Source organism: Denticeps clupeoides, chromosome 5, assembly GCF_900700375.1.
Source record: "Denticeps clupeoides chromosome 5, fDenClu1.1, whole genome shotgun sequence".
In the NCBI taxonomy this organism is placed as follows: domain Eukaryota; kingdom Metazoa; phylum Chordata; class Actinopteri; order Clupeiformes; family Denticipitidae; genus Denticeps; species Denticeps clupeoides.
The window spans coordinates 4,311,812-4,334,159 of NC_041711.1; the positions used below are offsets into that span (position 1 = coordinate 4,311,812).

A 22,348-nucleotide genomic window follows, 5' to 3' on the forward strand; every position below is an offset into this window, starting at 1 on the left:
ACCACCACCCTCACCCTGCCAGGGGTCGTGACCCTGACCCCGAGCGTAACTGGAGACGGACTCCCTGCCCGCCGCCAGACACAACTAACAGCGCACACACCTGACCTTCCGTCTGACATGGATCCCCAAGACACTGGAGACCCCAGTACTGCAGGCTTCACTAATAATCACACTGGTTTAGTTATTACAAAGAGGCCTACATTTAAACATACAAATGTTCTGATTTAATAATGTCTGTCACCGCAGACCAGAATTTAAACATTGTGACTTTATTAAAACTGAACATATTTCAGCCCCTCCTCTTCCTCAACGTCAGAAAACAATTGTTGAAATGAACAGAGAATGTTAAGCATGTCACTGCCCCCTTGTGGCAGCACTGCACAACAGCGGCCTCAGGCAGCAGCGCAGCAGACCTGTGTTCCTGGATTGTTGATGTCGATTGGGTTGCTCCACTCGGGCTGTGGCCGGCCCTCCAGTGAAAGGCTGGTGTCCAGGTCCCTGGTGGCCCTCAGGAGCAAGGCAGGGAGGCTCTCTCTGTGTCGGCACTCTGGGAAGCTGGAGTAATGGTGATATAGCTCGTGGTGCACTGAACTGTTCGGCGGTAGCATCCGACAAAACACCTCAGTCCGTGGAGTTTCTATAGTGTGCACCGGAACAGACACAGAACAGTGAGAACATACTCAGAGAACCATACGAACAACTTTAAATGGACACGGGGCGTTGTGATGTGTGTAATAGTGCAATGTAGTGTTTCAGGATGTGCCACGGTGATAGAAGTGAATACGTGACAATGTTCAGTGTTTCAGAGTTCTGTGGTTCCACAGTGTAGTGTCGGTCGGTGTATCGGGGTTCTGTAGTGTGGCGTCGGTCGGTGTATCGGGGTTCTGTAGTGTGGCGTCGGTCGGTGTATCGGGGTTCTGTAGTGTGGCGTCGGTCGGTGTATCGGGGTTCGGTAGTGTGGCGTCGGTCGGTGTATCGGGGTTCGGTAGTGTGGCGTCGGTCGGTGTATCGGGGTTCTGTAGTGTTGTGTCGGTCGGTGTATCGGGGTTCTGTAGTGTGGCGTCGGTCGGTGTATCGGGGTTCTGTAGTGTGGCGTCGGTCGGTGTATCGGGGTTCTGTAGTGTGGCGTCGGTCGGTGTATCGGGGTTCGGTAGTGTGGCGTCGGTCGGTGTATCGGGGTTCGGTAGTGTGGCGTCGGTCGGTGTATCGGGGTTCTGTAGTGTTGTGTCGGTCGGTGTATCGGGGTTCTGTAGTGTGGCGTCGGTCGGTGTATCGGGGTTCTGTAGTGTGGCGTCGGTCGGTGTATCGGGGTTCTGTAGTGTGGCGTCGGTCGGTGTATCGGGGTTCGGTAGTGTGGCGTCGGTCGGTGTATCGGGGTTCGGTAGTGTGGCGTCGGTCGGTGTATCGGGGTTCTGTAGTGTTGTGTCGGTCGGTGTATCGGGGTTCTGTAGTGTGGCGTCGGTCGGTGTATCGAGGTTCTGTAGTGTGGCGTCGGTCGGTGTATCGGGGTTCGGTAGTGTGGCGTCGGTCGGTGTATCGGGGTTCTGTAGTGTTGCGTCGGTCGGTGTATCGGGGTTCTGTAGTGTGGAGTCGGACGGTGTATCAGTGTTCCGTATTGTATTGTCGGTCGGTGTATCGGGGTTCTGTAGTGTGGCGTCGGTCGGTGTATCGGGGTTCTGTAGTGTGGCGTCGGTCGGTGTATCGGGGTTCTGTAGTGTGGCGTCGGTCGGTGTATCGGGGTTCTGTAGTGTGGCGTCGGTCGGTGTATCGGGGTTCTGTAGTGTGGCGTCGGTCGGTGTATCGGGGTTCTGTAGTGTGGCGTCGGTCGGTGTATCGGGGTTCGGTAGTGTGGCGTCGGTCGGTGTATCGGGGTTCGGTAGTGTGGCGTCGGTCGGTGTATCGGGGTTCTGTAGTGTTGTGTCGGTCGGTGTATCGGGGTTCTGTAGTGTGGCGTCGGTCGGTGTATCGAGGTTCTGTAGTGTGGCGTCGGTCGGTGTATCGGGGTTCGGTAGTGTGGCGTCGGTCGGTGTATCGGGGTTCGGTAGTGTGGCGTCGGTCGGTGTATCGGGGTTCTGTAGTGTTGCGTCGGTCGGTGTATCGGGGTTCTGTAGTGTGGAGTCGGACGGTGTATCAGTGTTCCGTATTGTATTGTCGGTCGGTGTATCGGGGTTCTGTAGTGTGGCGTCGGTCGGTGTATCGGGGTTCTGTAGTGTGGCGTCGGTCGGTGTATCGGGGTTCTGTAGTGTTGCGTCGGTCGGTGTATCGGGGTTCTGTAGTGTGGCGTCGGTCGGTGTATCGGGGTTCTGTAGTGTTGCGTCGGTCGGTGTATCGGGGTTCGGTAGTGTGGCGTCGGTCGGTGTATCGGGGTTCGGTAGTGTGCCGTCGGTCGGTGTATCGGGGTTCTGTAGTGTTGCGTCGGTCGGTGTATCGGGGTTCTGTAGTGTGGAGTCGGACGGTGTATCAGTGTTCCGTATTGTATTGTCGGTCGGTGTATCAGGGTTCTGTAGTGTGGCGTCGGTCGGTGTATCAAGGTTCTGTAGTGTTGCGTCGGTCGGTGTATCGGGGTTCTGTAGTGTGGCGTCGGTCGGTGTATCGGGGTACTGTAGTGTGGCGTCGGTCGGTGTATCGGGGTTCCGTTTTGTGGCGTCAGTCCGTGTATCAGTGTTCCGTATTGTATCGTCGGTCGGTGTATCGGGGTTCTGTAGTGTGGTGTCGGTCGGTGTATCGGGGTTCTGTAGTGTTGTGTCGGTCGGTGTATCGGGGTTCTGTAGTGTGGTGTCGGTCGGTGTATCGGGGTTCTGTAGTGTTGTGTCGGTCGGTGTATCGGGGTTCTGTAGTGTTGTGTCGGTCGGTGTATCGGGGTTCTGTAGTGTTGCGTCGGTCGGTGTATCGGGGTTCTGTAGTGTTGCGTCGGTTCGTGTATCAGTGTTCCGTATTGTATCGTCGGTCGGTGTATCGGGGTTCCGTATTGTAGCGTCAGTGTATTGAGGTTCCGATACACCGTTTAGAGTTTGGTTCCCGACCTTTCAGGTTCTCTTTCAGCAGAATACCGATGGGGCATCTGTTATGCAGCAGCATGCGTGGGCAGGGGTCCTCGCTCACTGTGATGTATGTGATGCCCATGTACTCCTGACAAGTGACCACCAAGGTCCTGAAACAACACACACAGCTGCATCATTATCTAACCAGAGGCTCATCCAGGCCGTCTCCCCCTTGCGTGTCCCAGTGGGCGTGGCCAGGGCGCAGGCCTTATTGAAGCCAGGCCCGGGGACCCACACTGGCCAACGGCAGAACCAAACCCAGGCTTCTGAAAAAAGCCAATGTCGTAAAAAATCACTTCTGCACTCATGGGTCCAATTACCACTCCACTTTCTCTCCCTCTGCTTTGCTCGGCTGGACAAAAGCTGTCCAAACAGGCTCTGCTGGTGCCCAGGGCTCGGGCCACCCCGAGAGACAGAGGCAGCAACAGAAAGAGACAGAGAGAGTGAGAAGAGTGGAAAAGATGACCACATCTCCGTTTCTCACCAGGCCAAGTCTCACTGGGGCATGAGCCTGTTTTATGTCTCGTGACCCCCGCTCCGGTTCACACGTACCTGCTGCTGAGGCCGGCATTGGCACCGGCCTCGGCTGGCACCGTCACACTCTGCCTAGGGAAGTCCGGCCGCACTGGGACCGGCAAGCTCCACCAAGTAGCTCCACCCTCAGGCCTGGCGCCCATCGCAGAGCTGAAGAGCATGTGCCTGAGGGGCAGCGGGTTCTCGACCTCCCCCTGGGCGCCCTCTCTCAGCAGGTCCCAGCACGGCAGGGTGCACCGCCTGGGGTGACTGGTGTCCCGTGCTGGGGCCAAGGTGAACACCCCGGCATCAAGAGATCGGACAGGCTGTGCGAAGAACAGGACACACACAACAAACTGTATTAGCCATGACGGAACAGTGTGTGTGTGTGTGTGTGTGTGTGTGTGTGTGTGCCAGTGGGTTTCACAGTCTGCGAGGAATTTAGCTCTGTGGATTAGACACTGATGATGATGATGATGATAATGATGATGATGAAACTATAAAAGCATTCCTAGCCGAGTTTGTGGTTGGGTTATTGTTAAACCCACCACAGTGTCTCTTTTCCCCCAGTATTGTGTTTTTCCCCCCAGTATTTTCTTTGGTTTTTCTTTTGAATAATTAGTGGCAACTGGCATAATCTGCCATCCTTCTTTAAAGCGTGATCTGAGAACTCGTTAAATGACATCGCAGCCATTTCCATAGGGACTCGGACCAGATGAGGACAGGAAACCTGCATCCAATTGACTGTGTTTGTCTAATGTCCCTGAGAGGGGGCAGCTGCCACATGCATCCTCAACGCAGAGAAGACGCCGCCACCCATCATCAGCCAGGTTCTCGTGGTGTTAATGCTTCTACTTCTGGTTCTCAATTCAACCAAGCAGTTAAAAATCATTAAAAAGTGCTCCTCATGCAATCATCTAACCTCAGAAACATGGAAGTTGGTGGTCTGGTTGGTGTCTGGAGCCATATTAGATGTAGTGGAAGCTGATAAGAATAAATAAGCAAACTATCATCAAGACGTTAATCCTAGTCATGTGGTTCAGCTCCTGTCCCTGAACTACTGGAAGTGGCCCTGATAAGTGGCGTGAACGGGAATGTCGGTGTGGCTGAAGAGCCTGGTGAAGATGTTTGGGGTGCAGTACCTGGTTGGGGTCGGACAGCGAGCGCTCCGAGAGCAGCGCTCTGTAGCTGAGGGGCACGGCTGTGTTGTTCACGAGGATGGTGCGGTCCTCAATCTGCAGGACCTGGATGCCGTGCCTCACCGCCGACGACACGCAGAACTGACAGACCTGCGGTGTGTGAAGACGCCACAGACGAGACACAAGGTCAGTTTTGTAGACTCATTTTGATCATTGTGAACCTCTGTCAGTGTGGGTATGTGAGGAAATGTTTTTTTGCAGCATGTTGTATCTTCTCGATTACACTTTATACTGTAAACTTCATAACCAGAACCAAGGTAAGCCAGTCTCCGCCCTCAAGTAATGTCTGTCTACTCATTGGTTGGTGGAAGAAGACCGCAGATCCCATTTATGAACTCAATTAATTGGATCGTCCAATTTTAGTGTAAGCCAACCATGAACAAACCGTACAGCTTAGACTGCCAAAAATTCAGGTGCTACTTTACGCAATAAGATAAGATGATCCTTTATTGGTCCCACAAGTGGGAAATTTACAAAGAATTTAAAGTTGGCGAAGCCGGAATGCGAACCCCAGTAGGCTGCCGAGCTGGCTGCAGATACACATCCATCCTTCAAGACTGAATGAGGACGTTCAGAACATCTGTGCAAATCATTACTGATAATTCATGACTGATTATAAACATTACTGTGTGATCATATAAACCACCTTCTGTCGGCCTGGAAACGCCCCCAGTGCAATGTCAGCCTCCACAAAGCCCTCCTCGTCCAGGGTAATGACTTCAGGTCTGGAGCCCTCCTTCCAGCGTGGGGAGGTGAGGTCGTGCACCAGCTTCAGCGCCGGGGACTTGTGCACCGTGTTGGTGTTTGCCCAGTAGATGCCGATCTGGAAAGCCTCCTGAGGGGACAAGGAGGTTAATTAGATCACAGAGTAAAAGCCTCGCTTTCAACCCTGTAGGTCCTCTCTCACGTTCATGCTGTGATGGCCATCACACGCTGTGGGTTACTCCTGCCTCCACTGGGAGGCATAGCGATTACAGCATGATTAAGGGATGCAGGAGCATCCTGTCCTTTGGCTGAGAGAACGACTGGTCAGTCGTGGGTGTGATTCAAAGTTCAAGGCCGATCCTGCAGGAGAAAAACTCTCCACTCAAACATTCACCTGAAAATATCAACCTGTCTTGGCACAACCTGTTCTGGAACTTTCCCAGGTTTGTGCTCTTTGTGATTTACTGGCAAAATAAACGTTGATTCTGTGAAAACACTGAATGTGAATGGTCTTTTAAGACCAGGAAATGCAACAGTCATATTGATAAGAGATCTGAACTGTTTGATATGCATGCAAGTTTTGTCTTTCTGCATATCCATGTGCAGCCTCATACTAACATGTTCATGTGCAGCCTCATACTAACATGTTCATCAACAACACGCTCTGGAATAGGCGCATAACGGAGGAGATGCAGGGCACTGACTGCCAGCTCCTCTGGGCCAGGACACACACAATCACACACCCAGCAGAGCTGGGCTCGGTCTGCCAGAGCTCATCCTGGCCTCTGCTGTCACAGCTGGAAAGCTGAAGGCCTGAACTTGGACCCCGCGTCGGCCGCCGCCAAGACCTCTTCACTGCAGCATAACAGAGAGTGGCTGCTATGGAAACAAAGCTGTATTTGTGTCTGTTTCACAGGCCATTTCACACTGATGATTTTTATCCTGCCCGGAGCTGTCCAACCATATCTACTCTTGTTCACTGATAGGCTGTACGTTCTCCAAACCCTTCACTAGCCAGAGAAGCAAGAAAGGAGGGAAAATCTCACCCGGCAGTGACTAATTCTGCGAGAACCGCACAGTTACACCATTAACTTTCCGTTTTAAGACACATTTTTCAGGTCATTTAAATAAAAAAATAAGCAATACAGTCAGGTGTATAGCCAGAATACTGCCTTTGGAAATAAACATATCACCATATACAAGTACACAGGGTACACAGTGTAAATGGAAATAACACACACCACACAAAAACATGACAAAGGACATAATATAGTGCAGATTGAGACAAACCATATAAACTGAATAATAGTATATCAGTATATGGGTATATTTAGTATATATGGTGTATACAGTATATAATATAATGATATTCATAGTAATAATAACATGACAGGTTATTCTCATTTCAGATAGATGAGGTCACCTTAAAATTGGGGGGCACAATGACTTTGCCAGCAGGTATTTGCAGGACGATCTTCTCCCCCTCAAACAGCCACAGGTCCCAGTGGGAGTGATTGGCCAGCAGGGCCCAGGGGAGCAGCTCCACCAGCAGGGTGCTGAGACCGGGCTTCCATGCTGATAGCTTCACTTGCATGGGGCTGTCCCACTGAGCTACCGTCTCGGAACCCGGCCTGAAACAAGCACACAGACAAACATTCTTTACTCAGAAATACTTATATTGGCACACTGTTATTAATTTGCAGTACATGCTCATAGCGTTCTGTTTCCTGCATTGTGTATGTTGCACCTTTTTCTATAATAATAATTGTGTTTATTTACACTATTACATTCTTGCATGACAAAAAAGAAGTAGAAATAGGACATGCACGGCTGTCCATTCTGCTTCCACCACAGAGCGCTTCATATCTCTCCCACGGGGTGGAGAGGTGAGCGCGGGAATGCACGCAGCCTAATAAATCCCGCCTGACCCTGGAAGAGGGCTTGATGAAGTCGAGTGAGGGTTGCTCGGCAGCTTCGCCAGTGCGAGGTGTGAATTCCGACAGCCGCAGCCTCGCCGTTCGCCTGTAATGATTACTGAGGTGTTTCCGCACAGAGAAAAATAACATTTACTGCTTCAACTTCCTGTGCCCCTGAGATGTGACGTGTCACGTCAAATCACGACATGCCGGACAAACCTTATCTGCAAGGGAAAATGTACAAATTAATTGTCAAAGCTGAACCACAGTCCAAGTTTCCTCAGGCAGGAACCGGTTCTAATAACCATCTGATCAGAGCCTTTTGAGAGAGGAAGCATTTTTATGGAGGCGGTGGCAGTTTTGGGGCGCCACTTCCGTGGGAACCGGGTCTGGAGCTTGGGCACGACTACAGAGCGGTAAAGGGGGGATTACCCAGCGGCAACGTAACTCAGCACCAGAGTGGCAGATAGCAGCGCTGCTGGGACTGGGAGACAGCAGGCAACCACAACCACAGCTTCCCAGATTGGACCCAGACCCCAAAACCAGCCTTCTGCTGGAAAGAGTCTGTGTGTGTGTGTGCGTGTCTTTCTACTATCACCAAGACTGACACATGGACACATGTGCACATCCACAAAGGCACGGTCCCGCACACACTCACGCGTAGGATGCTCATATGGAAAGCACACTCTCACTCACACACGGCCTCCCTCAGCGTGAGAATGTCGTGCTGAGCTGCGCAGGAACGACAGTCTGACAGTTATGGTCTGGAGTAGACAGCAGCCGGATCCTCAGTAATCCATCAGGGGTCTGCGCTGCGTCGCACAAACAGGGCCGTTTCACGACCGTATATTCCAATTCCCAAGAAAGGAAACATTTCTTGCGCAGCTCTGACTTTTATTTACCAGAACGTCCCCTCCGGAACACAAGAGTTTGAGTTTATTATTCTGCGTGTTTGCTGTTGACTGCTTGGCTGACACTGTTTCATATCCAGTGCCATAATAACCACATGAAAGTCAGTGCTTAGTAGCAGACGGCAAAGACTTGCTTATCTCAGAGCAGCCGCTCTCTCTCTCTATCACACACACACACACACACACACACACACACACACACACACACACGTGCTTTCAATTGCATGTGTGTGTTTGCCTGGTTGCAAGTGTTCAGCTGCCTACCAACAAAAATCCTCCCATAGCGAGTAAATGGAAGCACAACAGGGGAAAACAAAAACCCCGCCAAATGATCTGCTAATGCACTTGTCCCTCTTTCTCAAAGTTGAAAGTAAATCTTTTGTTTGTTTACTGCAGCGAAGGGCGGGGAAACCCTCATGATATGAATATAGTGAAAAACGACATTCATGTCATGTAAAAAAAAAAAAGCTGTATGAAAATAATGAAAAAGATATCATTTCAATTAAATGTATTTCGTGTGCATTTCCGGGCAGTGGTGGCCTAGCGGTTAAGGAAGCGGCCCCGTAATCAGAAGGTTGCCGGTCCGAATCCCGATCCGCCAAGGTCCCACTGAGGTGCCACTGAGCAAAGCACCATCCCCACACACTGCTCCCCGTCATGGCTGCCCACTGCTCACCAAGGGTGATGGTTAAATGCGGAGGACACATTTCACTGTGTGCACCGTGTGATGAGCTGCTATGTATGACAATGACAATCGCTTCACTTTCATTTATTATGTTCTGAAATTTCCTATTACCAAATTACAATATCACAAATATTATTATTCACCATGTGAATAATAATTCTTAATATGTTGTAAACAATATTAGACAACATGGTTCAGACTGTTGAATTGGAAATAGAGGATATTGTAAAAATCATAATGATTCCTTCTGTTCCTGCAGAAGCAGCAGCTGACACACAGATGCTGATCTGCGGGACGATGACACAGCAGCTCTGAAAATCACCCCAGCAGCCACAACATGGCGGCCACGATCCCCCCCAACCCCTGGCCGAACTGATCCCTCAAGCTTAATTCTTGGGGAATCCCAGTCAGTGTGCGTGTGAGGTACAAATTCATCTACTATCTGAACTCCCTGGAACTACTCCAGAGATCATGAGATTTCTTCTTTTTATGTATTCATGCGGTACAGTGGTAAAGAAGGGTGTACTGAAGGAGCTGCACCTGTCAACATCTCTGCTGGTGTAGGGCCACGGGGGCTGTCTGGGGCTCTGGTGGCCATAGAAGTCGGACAGGATGTTCAGCTGGCTCTCATGAGGCGCTGCTTTACTCACAATCTGTTTAATCAGGCTGGTGGAGATGGGTACAGCACACTGAGAAACGTCCTCCTCCTCCCTGCAAAAGGTCACACACAGAAACACAGCAGTCAAACACCTGTCATCTTATGTCATATTATTAAATATGCGCTTGTCATGCTTGTTTTCAAGATTATCTCAAAATCATTTTGTTGTGTTAGCTAAAGGCAGTAACAACTAAAATCAGGTAAAAGATTCCAAAGCATCATGGCCAGGACTGAGAGACTCAGGAGGAGTTTCTATCCTCAGGCCATAAGGATGCTAAACAAGAACATTCCATTCCATCTCACACCTCTCAACCCAACCATCTGAATGGACACAGTTGTTTACTGCTATCTGTTACTGTTACACTGTTCACGGTTGTTACTATACTCTGTTGTTTACTGTTATCTGTTACTAGTGCACGGGTTCACTGTTGTTTACTGCTATCTGTTACTATTACACGGGTACACTGTTCACCGTTGTTTACTGCTATCTGTTACTGTTACACTGGTTCACTGTTGTTTACTGCTATCTGTTACCATAACACTGGTTCACTGTTGTTTACTGCTATCTGTTACTGTTACACTGTTCACTGTTGTTTACTGCTATCTGTTACTGTTACACTGTTCACTGTTGTTTACTGCTATATGTTACTGTTACACTGGTTCACTGTTATCTGTTACTGTTACACTGGTTCACTGTTTACTGCTATCTGTTACCGTTACACTGGTTCACTGTTGTTTACTGTTATCTGTTACCATTACACTGGTTCACTGTTGTTTACTGTTATCTGTTACCATTACACTGGTTCACTGTTGTTTACTGCTATCTGTTACCGTTACACTGTTCACTGTTGTTTACTGCTATCTGTTACTGTTACACTGTTCACTGCTGTTTACTGCTATCTGTTACTGTTACACTGTTCACTGCTGTTTACTGCTATCTGTCACTGTTACACTGGTTCACTGTTGTTTACTGTTATCTGTTACTGTTACACTGGTTCACTGTTGTTTACTGCTATCTGTTACCGTTACACTGGTTCACTGTTGTTTACTGCTATCTGTTACCGTTACACTGGTTCACTGTTGTTTACTGCTATCTGTTACCATTACACTGGTTCACTGTTGTTTACTGCTATCTGTTACCATTACACTGGTTCACTGTTGTTTACTGCTATCTGTTACCGTTACACTGTTCACTGTTGTTTACTGCTATCTGTTACCGTTACACTGTTCACTGTTGTTTACTGTTATCTGTTACTGTTACACTGGTTCACTGTTGTTTACTGCTATCTGTTACTGTTACACTGGTTCACTGTTTACTGTTATCTGTTACTGTTACACTGGTTCACTGTTTACTGTTATCTGTTACTGTTACACTGGTTCACTGTTGTTTACTGCTATCTGTTACTGTTACTATGTTCACTGTTGTTTACTGCTATTTGTTACCGTTATACTGTTCACTGTTGTTTACTGCTATCTGTTACTGTTACACTGGTTCACTGTTGTTTACTGTTATCTGTTACTGTTACACTGGTTCACTGTTGTTTACTGCTATCTGTTACTGTTACACTGGTTCACTGTTGTTTACTGCTATCTGTTACTGTTACACTGTTCACTGTTGTTTACTGCTAACTGTTACTGTTACACTGGTTCACAGTTGTTTACTGTTATCTGTTACTGTTACACTGGTTCACTGCTATCTGTTATTGTTACACTGCTTCACTGTTGTTTACTGCTATCTGTTACTGTTACACTGGTTTACTGTTGTTTACTGTTATCTGTTACTGTTACACTGGTTCACTGTTGTTTACTGTTATCTGTTACTGTTACACTGTTCACTGTTGTTTACTGCTATCTGTTACTGTTACACTGGTTTACTGTTGTTTACTGCTATCTGTTACTGTTACACTAGTCATTGCACATTCCATGCACAATGCACTTTAACAGAATTGAACATAATATTTTGCTTGTGTTATAGCTTGCCTACATTTATTTTTACAATTACTATTTTATTTCATTATATAACATTTACTTAACCCGGCACAGTCAAAACAGGGTGGTTCAGGATGAATTTCACTGCACGTTTTTCGACTACAACTATGCATGTGACAAATAAAAATCGTCAATCTAAAGTTAACCCAGCTGTTTCTTGGTGCCAGTCCCAAGCCCGGGTAAATGGGGAAGGTTGGGTCAGGACAACCAGACTGGCTGATCTGCTGTGGCGACACCTAACGGGAGCAGCCAAAGGAAGAAGAAGAAGAAAACAAAGGCAATAAAGACAGAATCTTTAGTCTTGAAAAGGCATGCATGCATGCATCTCCCATCTCACACACAAACAGAGAGGTTGCGCTGACATTACAATAGACAGACACACCCAGTCAATTTAATAAACCAGATTTAATATCCTCTCCAACCGGCATCATAACAGGCACAGAGCTCACATTTCACTTTACACACAACCAGCTTCACGCTGCTGGCTACATCAAACCGACCCGCATTGACCTTTCCCCCCGGTGCCTGAGCATCTGCAGGCCACAGAACGCCACTGATCCCCCGGCAGATGTGACGTGAACTTGGTTCCAATAACTGCTGGACACTCCAGGTCCAAATAACCATGGCTCTCAGAGCTGCAGGGTGTGTCCAATCATGCTGGACCGCCACGCTCTGCCCTGCGGCTGGCTGGCAGAGGTTATTAATAGAGCCCATTGTGCTATATAGGGAAAGATTGGAGGGGGGTTACAGAGAGAGCAGTATGATGGAGGGGAAGTGTTTCATTGAGCTCTTCTCCTGTGCTGTGCATGGAGGAGGGGGGTCTGCCTCATATGCGGTTTGTCCCGAGTGCGCAGATAGGCGAGTGGGACATGACAGTTGGGGTCTGTGCTCGTCTGTCTCTGCTGGTTACAGGGCAAACCACAGAGCCCAGTTCCCATCCACCAGTTCCAGGCCAAAGTGCATTTAATTACAGGAAGGGAAGAGGAGATGGTGACCAGAGAACATCTGAGACCAGGGGGTTATTGAGTTGGGGTTGCTGGAGAGGCTGCAGTGTTGTAACAGGAGGTCTTCAGAACATGAAATGTGAATCTGAGGGTGGTTTCTGTTCTGAGATGTGTGTGTGTGCGCGCAATAGAAAGAGAGAAGAGAGGGAGGGGGGGGTTCTGAAGGTGTTGAGTGCATATGGTGTGCATATTTGTGAATGCACACTGGGTCTAAAGATATTGTATTGTGTGTGTGTAGGGTCAGCAGGGGTGTATGCAGTGAGCTCTGCCCATGATGAAGTGCGGCCAATCACACTCAACCTGGCAACGCAAAGTCCAATTTCTTCCATACAAATGCACCAAAGACCCTTTCTACTCCAAAACCCCTTTAATGGAACACATACATACACACACACACCCAACACACACACACACACACACACACACACACACACACAGACACACAACTAAGCATACACACACGCAACGACAAACCTCTTCAGGACCAAAAAGCTGCACTTTGTTAGCACTTTATCTAAAAGAGCTGCACTGATTCTTCTGCTGGGATAAAAGCGTGTGGTGGAGCGGCTTATCACATCAGGTGTGGGGTGCAGACCCTGCTGAGTTAAACATGCTCGCCATCGCTCTGTCACTACTGGCCAAATACTGCAGCAGAGAGTCAATTGACAGGCAGGGGAACAGGGGAGATGGCACCTAGAGAGGTGTTTCTTAGCGATTCTGGCTGTGTAAGTGGTAACTGGTGATGTGGAACGTTTGGTTAGATTATGATTATGAATGACTGTGTGTGATTTATGCAAATATGAGGAACAATTCAAGTTTGCACACACTCCTCATTTATTACTTAGCAAAACATTTCAAAGCTGATGACTAAAAACTATTAAATAAAACATGTTTTTTACATTTACGCCAGAGTCCCTTATCCAGAGCGCTTTACAATCAGTAGTGACTGGGACAGTTCCCCTGGTGTCTTGCTCATGGACACAATGGTAGTAAGTGGGGTTTGAACCTGGGACGTTTGTCCCACTAGGCTACTACCACCCCATTTTAGGCTTTTTAAAGCTGCTTTTCCTTTAATTTATGGTAGCAAGCATTAAGTCAGGTAACGAGACTTACTAATGAATCTGAAGCATCAAACATACTTAACTTTCTTCTAAATTTACATTTACAGCATTTATCAGGCGCCCTTATCCAGAGCGACTTACAATCAGTATTTACAGGAACAGTCCCCCCCCCGGAGACACTCAGGATTAAGTGTCTTGAACCTGGGTCTTCTGGTTCATTGGCGAGTGTGTTACCCACTAGGCTACTACCACCCAGTTCTTCACCCTCATTCTTCTGTATTGCGTCCTTCAGAATAGCCTCTGTCATGACCTCCAAATTCTTGGCTGGTATGTATATGAATGGGTTTGGAAGGAGATTAGGGAAATTGATTAACTGAGTAGTGCGAGTACCTGGCCTGGAAGGTGAGGTGGTGGGTGATGTCCACCTCCACGTTCAGCAGCGCCTCCTCGTGGCCGCGGCCGGAGATGAGCTGACTGTCCCTCAGGCCCAGACTGCGCTTCTCTATGTGGATGATGACGGGGTCTGGGAGGTGGCTCCACATAACGAAGAGGGGACTAAACACGATCTGAAAAAAAACAAATATTTGCAAATGAATATTGTGACCAGTATTTCATATCTAAACATTTAACAAAGAGAGTCAGACAGTCCAGTGGCTGAAATACACCATCTCTGCAGCAAAGAGCCACCCCACATCCTGCAGAGGGCCCAATAAATCCCCGCCTGTCAGACAAAGCAGAAAGCTGAGAGCTTCTGAGAGCTTCCAGTGCGGCGGAGACACCACCGGCGGCAATTTTCTGGTGAGCAGACACCACGGTCTGTTCTCCAGCCACCACCACAACCGCTGTACTCCCTCGGCACTGTCTGCCGCCGTGTCAGCGCAGACACTGAGCCACGCTGTGTAGCGTGCCGGGCGCGGTCAGCAGGGCTCGTCCCCATTACCTGCCACCTCGAGGGGGGTGACCGGCCCGAATAGAGGCAGGCTCAGGTGAGGAGATGTCAGAGATACTCACCACCCTCTGCTGCATGTGTGTATCGGGCTCCAGCGTGATCATGGTGCACCACACGTACAGTAGAGAGCCGGACGAACATGGCACCTGCGGACGAGGTGAAAGACGCACATTACACTTAAACATCCTAATGTTTATTAACTCAAGATACAGTTGAACCTCATGCATTTACGTTGAAGTGAGTTAAAGTGAAGTGATTGTCATTGTGATACACAGCAGCACAGCACATGGTGCACACAGTGAAATGTGTCCTCTGCTTTTAACCATCACTCTGAGTGGGCAGCCATGACAAGCGCCCGGGGAGCAGTGTGTGGGGACAATGCTTTGCTCAGTGGCAACTTGGCGGATCGGGATTCCAACCGGCAACCTTCTTCCTTAACCGCTAGGCCGCCACTGCCCCGAGCATCTCTCTCATGCATAGTCCTGTGAGATTTGATTTAAAACTCGTGCATATCCAGGAATTCTGCACAGACGGCAGGGTTGGTTCGTATAAAATACATGGTGTCTGCATTATTTACAGCAAATTAATCTGCAGATTTACACTCATTCCACAGACATTTTTTTGCACAGATGGAGCAATGATTCAACTGTCCAGTGTAGGAAAACCAATTTTGCAATAAATGCTGCGCCAAGGTATAAAAATGTAATATTAAGGGAGCCTTAAATAATGAAACACACAATTATTCAGTACTGTGGTTTTACTGCTTGAATTTAATTATAAAATCATCTTGTTTTCTAAATGCTCTTTCATTCAGTTTCCATCTCGAAATGAGAATTAGTTTCACGTTTTTTGCCAACAGACACACACTCACTGATTATCTGTGAGCTAATGCCTAGCGCTGGTATTAAAAACGGCACCGTAACCGTAAAACCCGGCACCCAACATACCGCGGTACAGTCATGGAACACAGAAACGGTACTGAAGAAACGCGATTCCGGGCCAAGACGAGGGATCACTCCGTAAAGGACCGCCCGGCTGCCCGACCCTCTCCCGGTGTGGCACGGCAGAGCGGTTATTAAAGGCCGACGGATCGGAGAAGATTTAGAGGCTGAAAATGTGGCCTTTTGGACGCTTAATACATCCACTATTCCACCGCATCGGCCCGTCCCTCGCTCCTCGTTACGTGGCCCGTGATCCAAGGCTAATTTACAGCCAGCCGGGGACTTCATTTACTGGGGACCAGCTCGGACGCAGCAGGGCGGGAGGGAAATTACTTTTTGCATTAGAAGATGTCATGTTGGCCAGAGACGATTATGGCTACCGCGAAGGTCACCTCAACGTCCTATCAATACATATCAGAGCTGACGGGGAAAAAACGGCTATGGGATGGAGCGGCGAAGCCAGAAAGAGAGAAGGATGGGATGCGAGGGAGAGAGGCGCGCCAACTGCGATGAAGTGTGAGAGATATGAGTGGGTGAGGAGAATGTGAAGCTACGAGCGCTGGGCTAGCTCGCCCTCTGCCAGCCACTTTCATTTGCAGCCAAGTGCGGCACATGTGGGGAACATCCCGCCCCGTACGATGGGAGCGCTGGGAGGCCTGTTCTGACATCAAACGAGCGCACACAGAAGCAGCGACGCTGTTGGAGTTCACTGCGATCTACACCAGTTTACAGGTTTACAATTAGAGTACAACTCTACTCTTACTTTGCTACATTGAGTCGTTTTACACCACGTATGTGCTCTATTTTTGCCCGACAAGATGCTGCTAGTAGATCTCACACACGATTATGTTTCAGCCTTCGTACATAGCAACATTAATCACATGACTTTTTCACCAATCAGACGTAGCCAAGCAGTCACATGACCACACACAAACCGTGGCGGCACAGCGGCACAAACCAGACACGCAGCACAGAGACACGGCTGTCTTATTTAATATATCAATGCTAACACATAAAATTAGTATATATAAAATAGTTTGTACGCTCAGATTTTGTCCATTATGTCCATTTTTTTCTGTCTGAACATCATTTCTAAAAAAAATTATGAGATTTTATCACTAGATAATTCTGTACTCTTTACTTGCATTTGAGTATTATTCTTTTGGAGTAACACTACTCATACTTGAGTAAATTTTTTGGCTACTCTGTTCACCACCAGCCCTCACCTGCACCACCGAAGCGTTTCCTCGCCCTCTGCGCTCCAGACACACGTCCTGCGACCAGTCCTCGTCCCCGCGTGCCCGCACACACAGCTCAGTCATCTCAGCGTCCTCCAGCACGTACGAGGGCAGCTTCTGCCCCGCCTCCAGACAGCCCACGTGTTCCCGGACCACCGTCTGCCCATCTGCCCCGACGTAGTGCTGCACCACCCGCAGCTCTATAGGCTGGGCCAGGTAGCTACACAGCACCTGCCGGCCACAGATGGTCACCTGAAAGAGAAGAACACATTACCACAGTCTTTTATTAATATATCTGAGGCAGAGAAACTTACATACTGAAATGAAGCTGGAGGCAAGAGGCAAAAATGGAGCTGCCATCACATGTCAAAAATGGGCCTGAGAACTTAGTGGAAGTTCCAGCGGCAGAGAAAACCGGCCTTAATCAGTCGCAGCTCCGAGCTGAATGTAGATGGAACCGATGGCCACTGGTTCGTCTAAAGGTCGCGCTCGTGTATAAGCACCGAATCTAAAGTTCAGATGGCTTTCTCACACACGTATACATTCATTATGGACTCACGGACTGTGGCACCACTGTTCTAAAGCAACACACAAGCACATTTCTGATCATGATAAATGTCTTCTTCTATATAAAAATAATCACATTTTAGTGCAAGATTTAAAATCTGCAAACAAAATCCATGTTTTTGGTAAATGAGCATTTAGAAACTACATGTGGTGGGGACATTTGCTACTAATTAAGATATAAGAGTAAGACTGTATATGGACGTGGCAAGTCTGGTTGCTCTGCAGGATTGATCGGCCCCATGTGCTCTGCTCCAAGTGTGGCTGATGTCCTCCTAGGGTCATTGTGGCAAAAACGAGGGTGCGGGCCATATTTAAGGACAAATCTAATGCTCATCAATCACCTCGTAATGTCAAACAGGATCATTCCGTAGCCACATACAAACACCAAAATATGGAGTACACAGCCACACCCACCCATACACCCAGCCATCATGGGCAATCAGAACACATCGGCGGTCAAACAAACCCCACACCAGCATTAAATCATAGTGAATGCATTTTCAACCACTGATAAGAGTGTGAAGCCTGCATGGAATGGCAGCGAAATGTGAATTCCACTACCAACAAATATGAGCATTGTATTTATAAAATCGTTATATGTGCTACAGGAATTACTCTCTGGACAATACCTCACAGCCTCTGTGGCCTCCACCTGGTCATTTGTAGCAGCTATTTATGCACCTACCAGTATAGAGAAAGTGAAGTGATTGTCACATGTGATACACAGCAGCACAGCACACGGTGAACACAGTGAAATTTGTCCTCTGCATTTAACCCATCACCCTGAGTGAACAGTGGGCAGCCATTACAGGTGCCCGGGGAGCAGTGTGTGGGGACGGTGCTTTTGCTCAGTGGCACCTCAGTGGCACCTTGGCGGATCGGGATTCGAACCGGCAACCTTCTGATTACGGGGCCGCTTCCTTAACCGCACTGTAGCTGCTTTTAATGTGCGTTTTAATCTCTATTATCTGTGAGTTGGTAAAGTAGCGTAATACTTTGCAGCCTGTTCTGCAATTTCGTTCCCATGTGTGCATGTCTTACACAACCACACAGCCACTGCCCATCTAGATATGGACCTTGTCTAATATTCTGTATATATTCCCATTGCCACCTTTTCATACTCGGAAATTCAAAGGTGAACGTACCAGAATTTATTCGAATGTACTATAAAAGGAACATTTCTCTGCCACGTCACCTGTTTCTGGACTCCACTCAGTGGCTGCACTTTAATGATGAGAGAGGCGGTCTGCCCTTTGTACTGGATGGTCCGCAGCAGAGTCCCCAAGTTGTCGATGCTGAAGGGCTCAGACCAGCGCCAGTTCCCCCATCCTTCAATGCAGATGTGCAGCAGCTGGAAGTCAAGACACACACACACACACACACACACACACAGATTAGAATTGAAGAGTTTTTCTGCCCCTTTTTTACACCGGTGAAAATGGCAAGTAAACAAAAGGGTCTCTGTTTACAGACTGTTTGTCCAAAAAGGTTCCTGTTTACAGGCCTGAGTGCACCGTGCAGCGCCGCACTACTGATGTGCGGGCCGGGCGGCTCGCACACAATAAACGGGTTAGAAAAACGCCGTGGATCTTGGAAGGGCTAAGCACTCACATATGGCAACACTTGTGATCCCCAAAAAGTGGAATAAAAGTGGGTTTGTGCTTTAGGTCATAACTGCTCAGAGTCGGCGCAGGACGCCATCAGCGAGGACCGAACGGGTGGACAAACAGTGAAGTAATACGCGGTTTATGTTACTCAACCTTTGCAGTCCATTAAAATAATGACTTCTGACCTCACAGCACTTACCAGATTTTAAAGCCAACATCATTACAAAGAAAGAAAGGAGGAAAGAAAAATCAAACAGAAAGTTGACGCTGCGTCAGGCCCTGAAGATTTACACGTGGGCCTGCCCTCGACGTGCTGAACATTTACCCAAACAAATTAGCAGCGGGGGTCGCGGGAGGAGTGGACCCCGGTCCGGGCCGCGCTGCTCCGGACCCCCGACTCCTCCGCAACTTTGAAGCCGTGTTCCGTTACAAAAACAAGGATTAATCAAAGCCTGGGATCAATTGTTTGAGGATCATCCTCCTGGCGAAGGGACCTGACATCACCGCTCAGACCTCCTGGCCCGGTGAGTCACCAGGAAGTGGCAGGGGACAGCGTCCTTCCCCGGGCCCTTCCCAAAGCTCACTGCACCTGACCTGTGTCCTGGAGCCATAAGAACGTCTCCCTGCGGACCCTCGCGCTCTCGTTGTTTTATTTTGTCTCGGAGCCAGGCAGCGGGACAGTTACACGGCACGACCGGATGAGGGAACAGAAAACCCGGAGTGAAGTGTGCTGTGGGGTCACTAATGGGGACAACGATTAAAGAATAATAATAATCATTTTTTATTTTAAAGGGAAAAATGACCAGATTCTTCTGGCTGTCACCCCCCCCCCCCCCTCCTTCATATTTTGGTTCACCCCAAAGCTAACTTTAAATTAGAGCCAAGCTCCATTCCATGAGGGCAAATGCCTTTGTGGAAAACCGAGCCTGTCTCAACATCTGCGGGTCCGTTAATCCGCCCAGCGCGCAACTGTGACTCAGACAGAAAGACAAACAGTGAGACGCTGGGCTTGGCCGCGGCCCGTCAGGCTTTGAAGCCCGGCTCTGGGCCCGGCGGATCCACTTCTCATTTCAAAAGAGACCCGCGTCCCGGGGAAGGAGGGGAGCGGGGCGGGAGGCTGGAACCGAAAAGGCGTCTTGTGACCTCGGCCGCACATCTGCGAGGGGAAACGGTGCCACGCTGTTTCCTCTGAAGGTGTCAGCTGACTGTCACTTTATCTGCAATAACTCAACCTGAGCAGAAACTACAACATGGAGCAATGAGGTCATGTTTTTTAAGTTCCCTTTGTTGTGTCTCATATCCAAATAATTCTGTTGGCTGGACAAGGGCGTCTCTCTTGACCACAGCACTAATATTCTTTGATAGCTGCACTTTCCTTGTGTTCTTTGCATTTTCTCTCAAAAGTAGCTCCAAAACAAACTTTGACGCACGGCCCAAGCGCCTTTAAGAGCCCTGGGTGTGATGGGGGCGATGGGAGCCGCCCGCTGGCAGAAAGCTCCTGGCTTCCTGCTCGAACTGGACACATCAGAGAGCAGCGGATATACTCAGCCATGCCAGCTCTGAACACGTGACAGGGGACACTCCCCTCGGCCCACGTCACCAAATTATAGGTAGGTGGTAGTAGCCTAGTGGGTAACACACTCGCCTATGAACCAGAAGACCCGGGTTCAAATCCCACTTACTACCATTGTGTCCCTGAGCAAGACACTTAACCCTAAGTTGCTCCAGGGAGACTGTCCCTGTAACTACTGATTGTAAGTCGCTCTGGATAAGGGCGTCTGATAAATGCTGTAAATGTAAATGTAAATGTAAATTACAGTCACATTAACATTTCTAGACACCACACAGTGTGTCGTTGCCTCCAAGGTCATGGGTTATAACTTCATGTTCAGTGTCCAATGGTATAAACCGTCTGTTGATGTGAGTGTGAGAATGAATGGGCTGGTGCCCGGGGGACGTCGTAAATTCCTGGGATAGGCTCCTGATTGGGTTCCTCGATTAGGAAGAAGAAGCAAAAGACAGTGAATGAGTGATGTCATCCATGATATCATCATAATGGACACACACTGTGGACCATCACAGCACTGGTTGAAACCTACTCTGCACTCTCCAGTGCCTTCTGGCATGGACTGAGCCAACGCAGAATTTGGGGGCTTAATACCAACCTTGCCATTACACCTATTGGACTGTTATCTTGAACAAATCGAGAGCAACAAAAACAACATTTATTTCTTATATATCCCAAAATCACATACAGTATGTCTCAATGGGTTTTGACAGGCCCTAATGTTAACACCCCCACACTTGACCCTTCTGCACACAAGGAAAAACTCCACCAAAAAAAAAATGGGAGGAGAGAGAAAAAAGAAAGGAAGAAACGTTGGGAAGGAGTGATGTAGAGAGGGACCCCCTTCCAGGGTAGAGTGAGCCTGCAAGTGGTGTCAGTGCAGGGTTGGTGATTGTCCAATAAGAAGAAAATAATAAGTCCTACAGTTGTAGACGTGGAGAAGTCCAGTGTCATGGTGTACATTATGTGTCCATTATGATGCTACTGGTCCATTTGAAAATCCCTGAAGAAACCCTGTCCTGACACCCTGGAAGTGGGACCCGATCTCACTCACTCCCTCATCATATGGTTTCTCCCAGGGAGTTTCTCCCTGTGAGCAAAAAAGGTCAAAATATGAACAACTCTCTAGAATATGATTATGTATATAACCGAAATGTCCTGGTTAAGTGCAACATCACCACCGTCTGAGGAAAAAATAGTTTTTCTGCTATAAAAGTTTTTCTACATACAGGTTTAACTTCTCTACACTCATACCGCATACCATTCTATCAACCATGAATCACAGTTCTTGTTAACTAATTACAAATGATCCCAATACGTTTATGGACACAGCCCCAGTCAGAGTAAGGACACCCGAGGTTGAGATTGGCCGGAGGAGGCTGTAGTCCTGCATTACAAACCACAGGTGAATATGCGAAGTGACGCAGTGTGATTGGCTAAAGCGGCACTCAGGAGTTCAAATGGCCCTCTGAGGGTTCCGACCGCAGGCCTGTCACGTTCGACTCCGTCTGGCGTACTTCACATGCGCCCCGCTCCATGCCTCAGCTTCCTGGCACTGTCAGCATGACGACACAAACACGTTCGCGTTACCGTGGTGACAAGACGAGTTCAAACAAACACACAGGGCCGGCACATCCACAATGTTAATTACACAATGAGTCAATCAACCAAAAGTTCCCGAGAATAATGTCTAGACCAACCCCCTGGTATTTTTCTGCTTTCTCATCAGCATATTTCATAAGACATTTCCTGTAACACAAAGTCGATGTCTGACATGTCAGGTTGTTCATCATGGGA

General features: G+C 48.5%; 1 protein-coding gene across 2 annotated transcripts in view; it reads right to left on the minus strand.

Annotated features, from left to right (window-relative positions):
* vps13b (vacuolar protein sorting 13 homolog B) overlaps positions 1-22,348 on the minus strand; it is a 256,357-nt gene that overhangs the window by 9,371 nt on the left and 224,638 nt on the right. For both annotated transcript variants that reach the window (XM_028981926.1, XM_028981927.1), the window contains exons 44-54: positions 18,573-18,728; positions 16,799-17,062; positions 14,694-14,777; positions 14,073-14,248; positions 9,511-9,681; positions 6,882-7,089; positions 5,400-5,588; positions 4,697-4,843; positions 3,594-3,880; positions 3,024-3,151; positions 414-637 (exon numbers count right to left, since the gene is read on the minus strand). In XM_028981926.1, the coding sequence (XP_028837759.1) occupies positions 414-637; positions 3,024-3,151; positions 3,594-3,880; positions 4,697-4,843; positions 5,400-5,588; positions 6,882-7,089; positions 9,511-9,681; positions 14,073-14,248; positions 14,694-14,777; positions 16,799-17,062; positions 18,573-18,728 (2,034 nt within the window). The remainder of the gene's footprint in view (positions 1-413; positions 638-3,023; positions 3,152-3,593; positions 3,881-4,696; positions 4,844-5,399; positions 5,589-6,881; positions 7,090-9,510; positions 9,682-14,072; positions 14,249-14,693; positions 14,778-16,798; positions 17,063-18,572; positions 18,729-22,348) is intronic.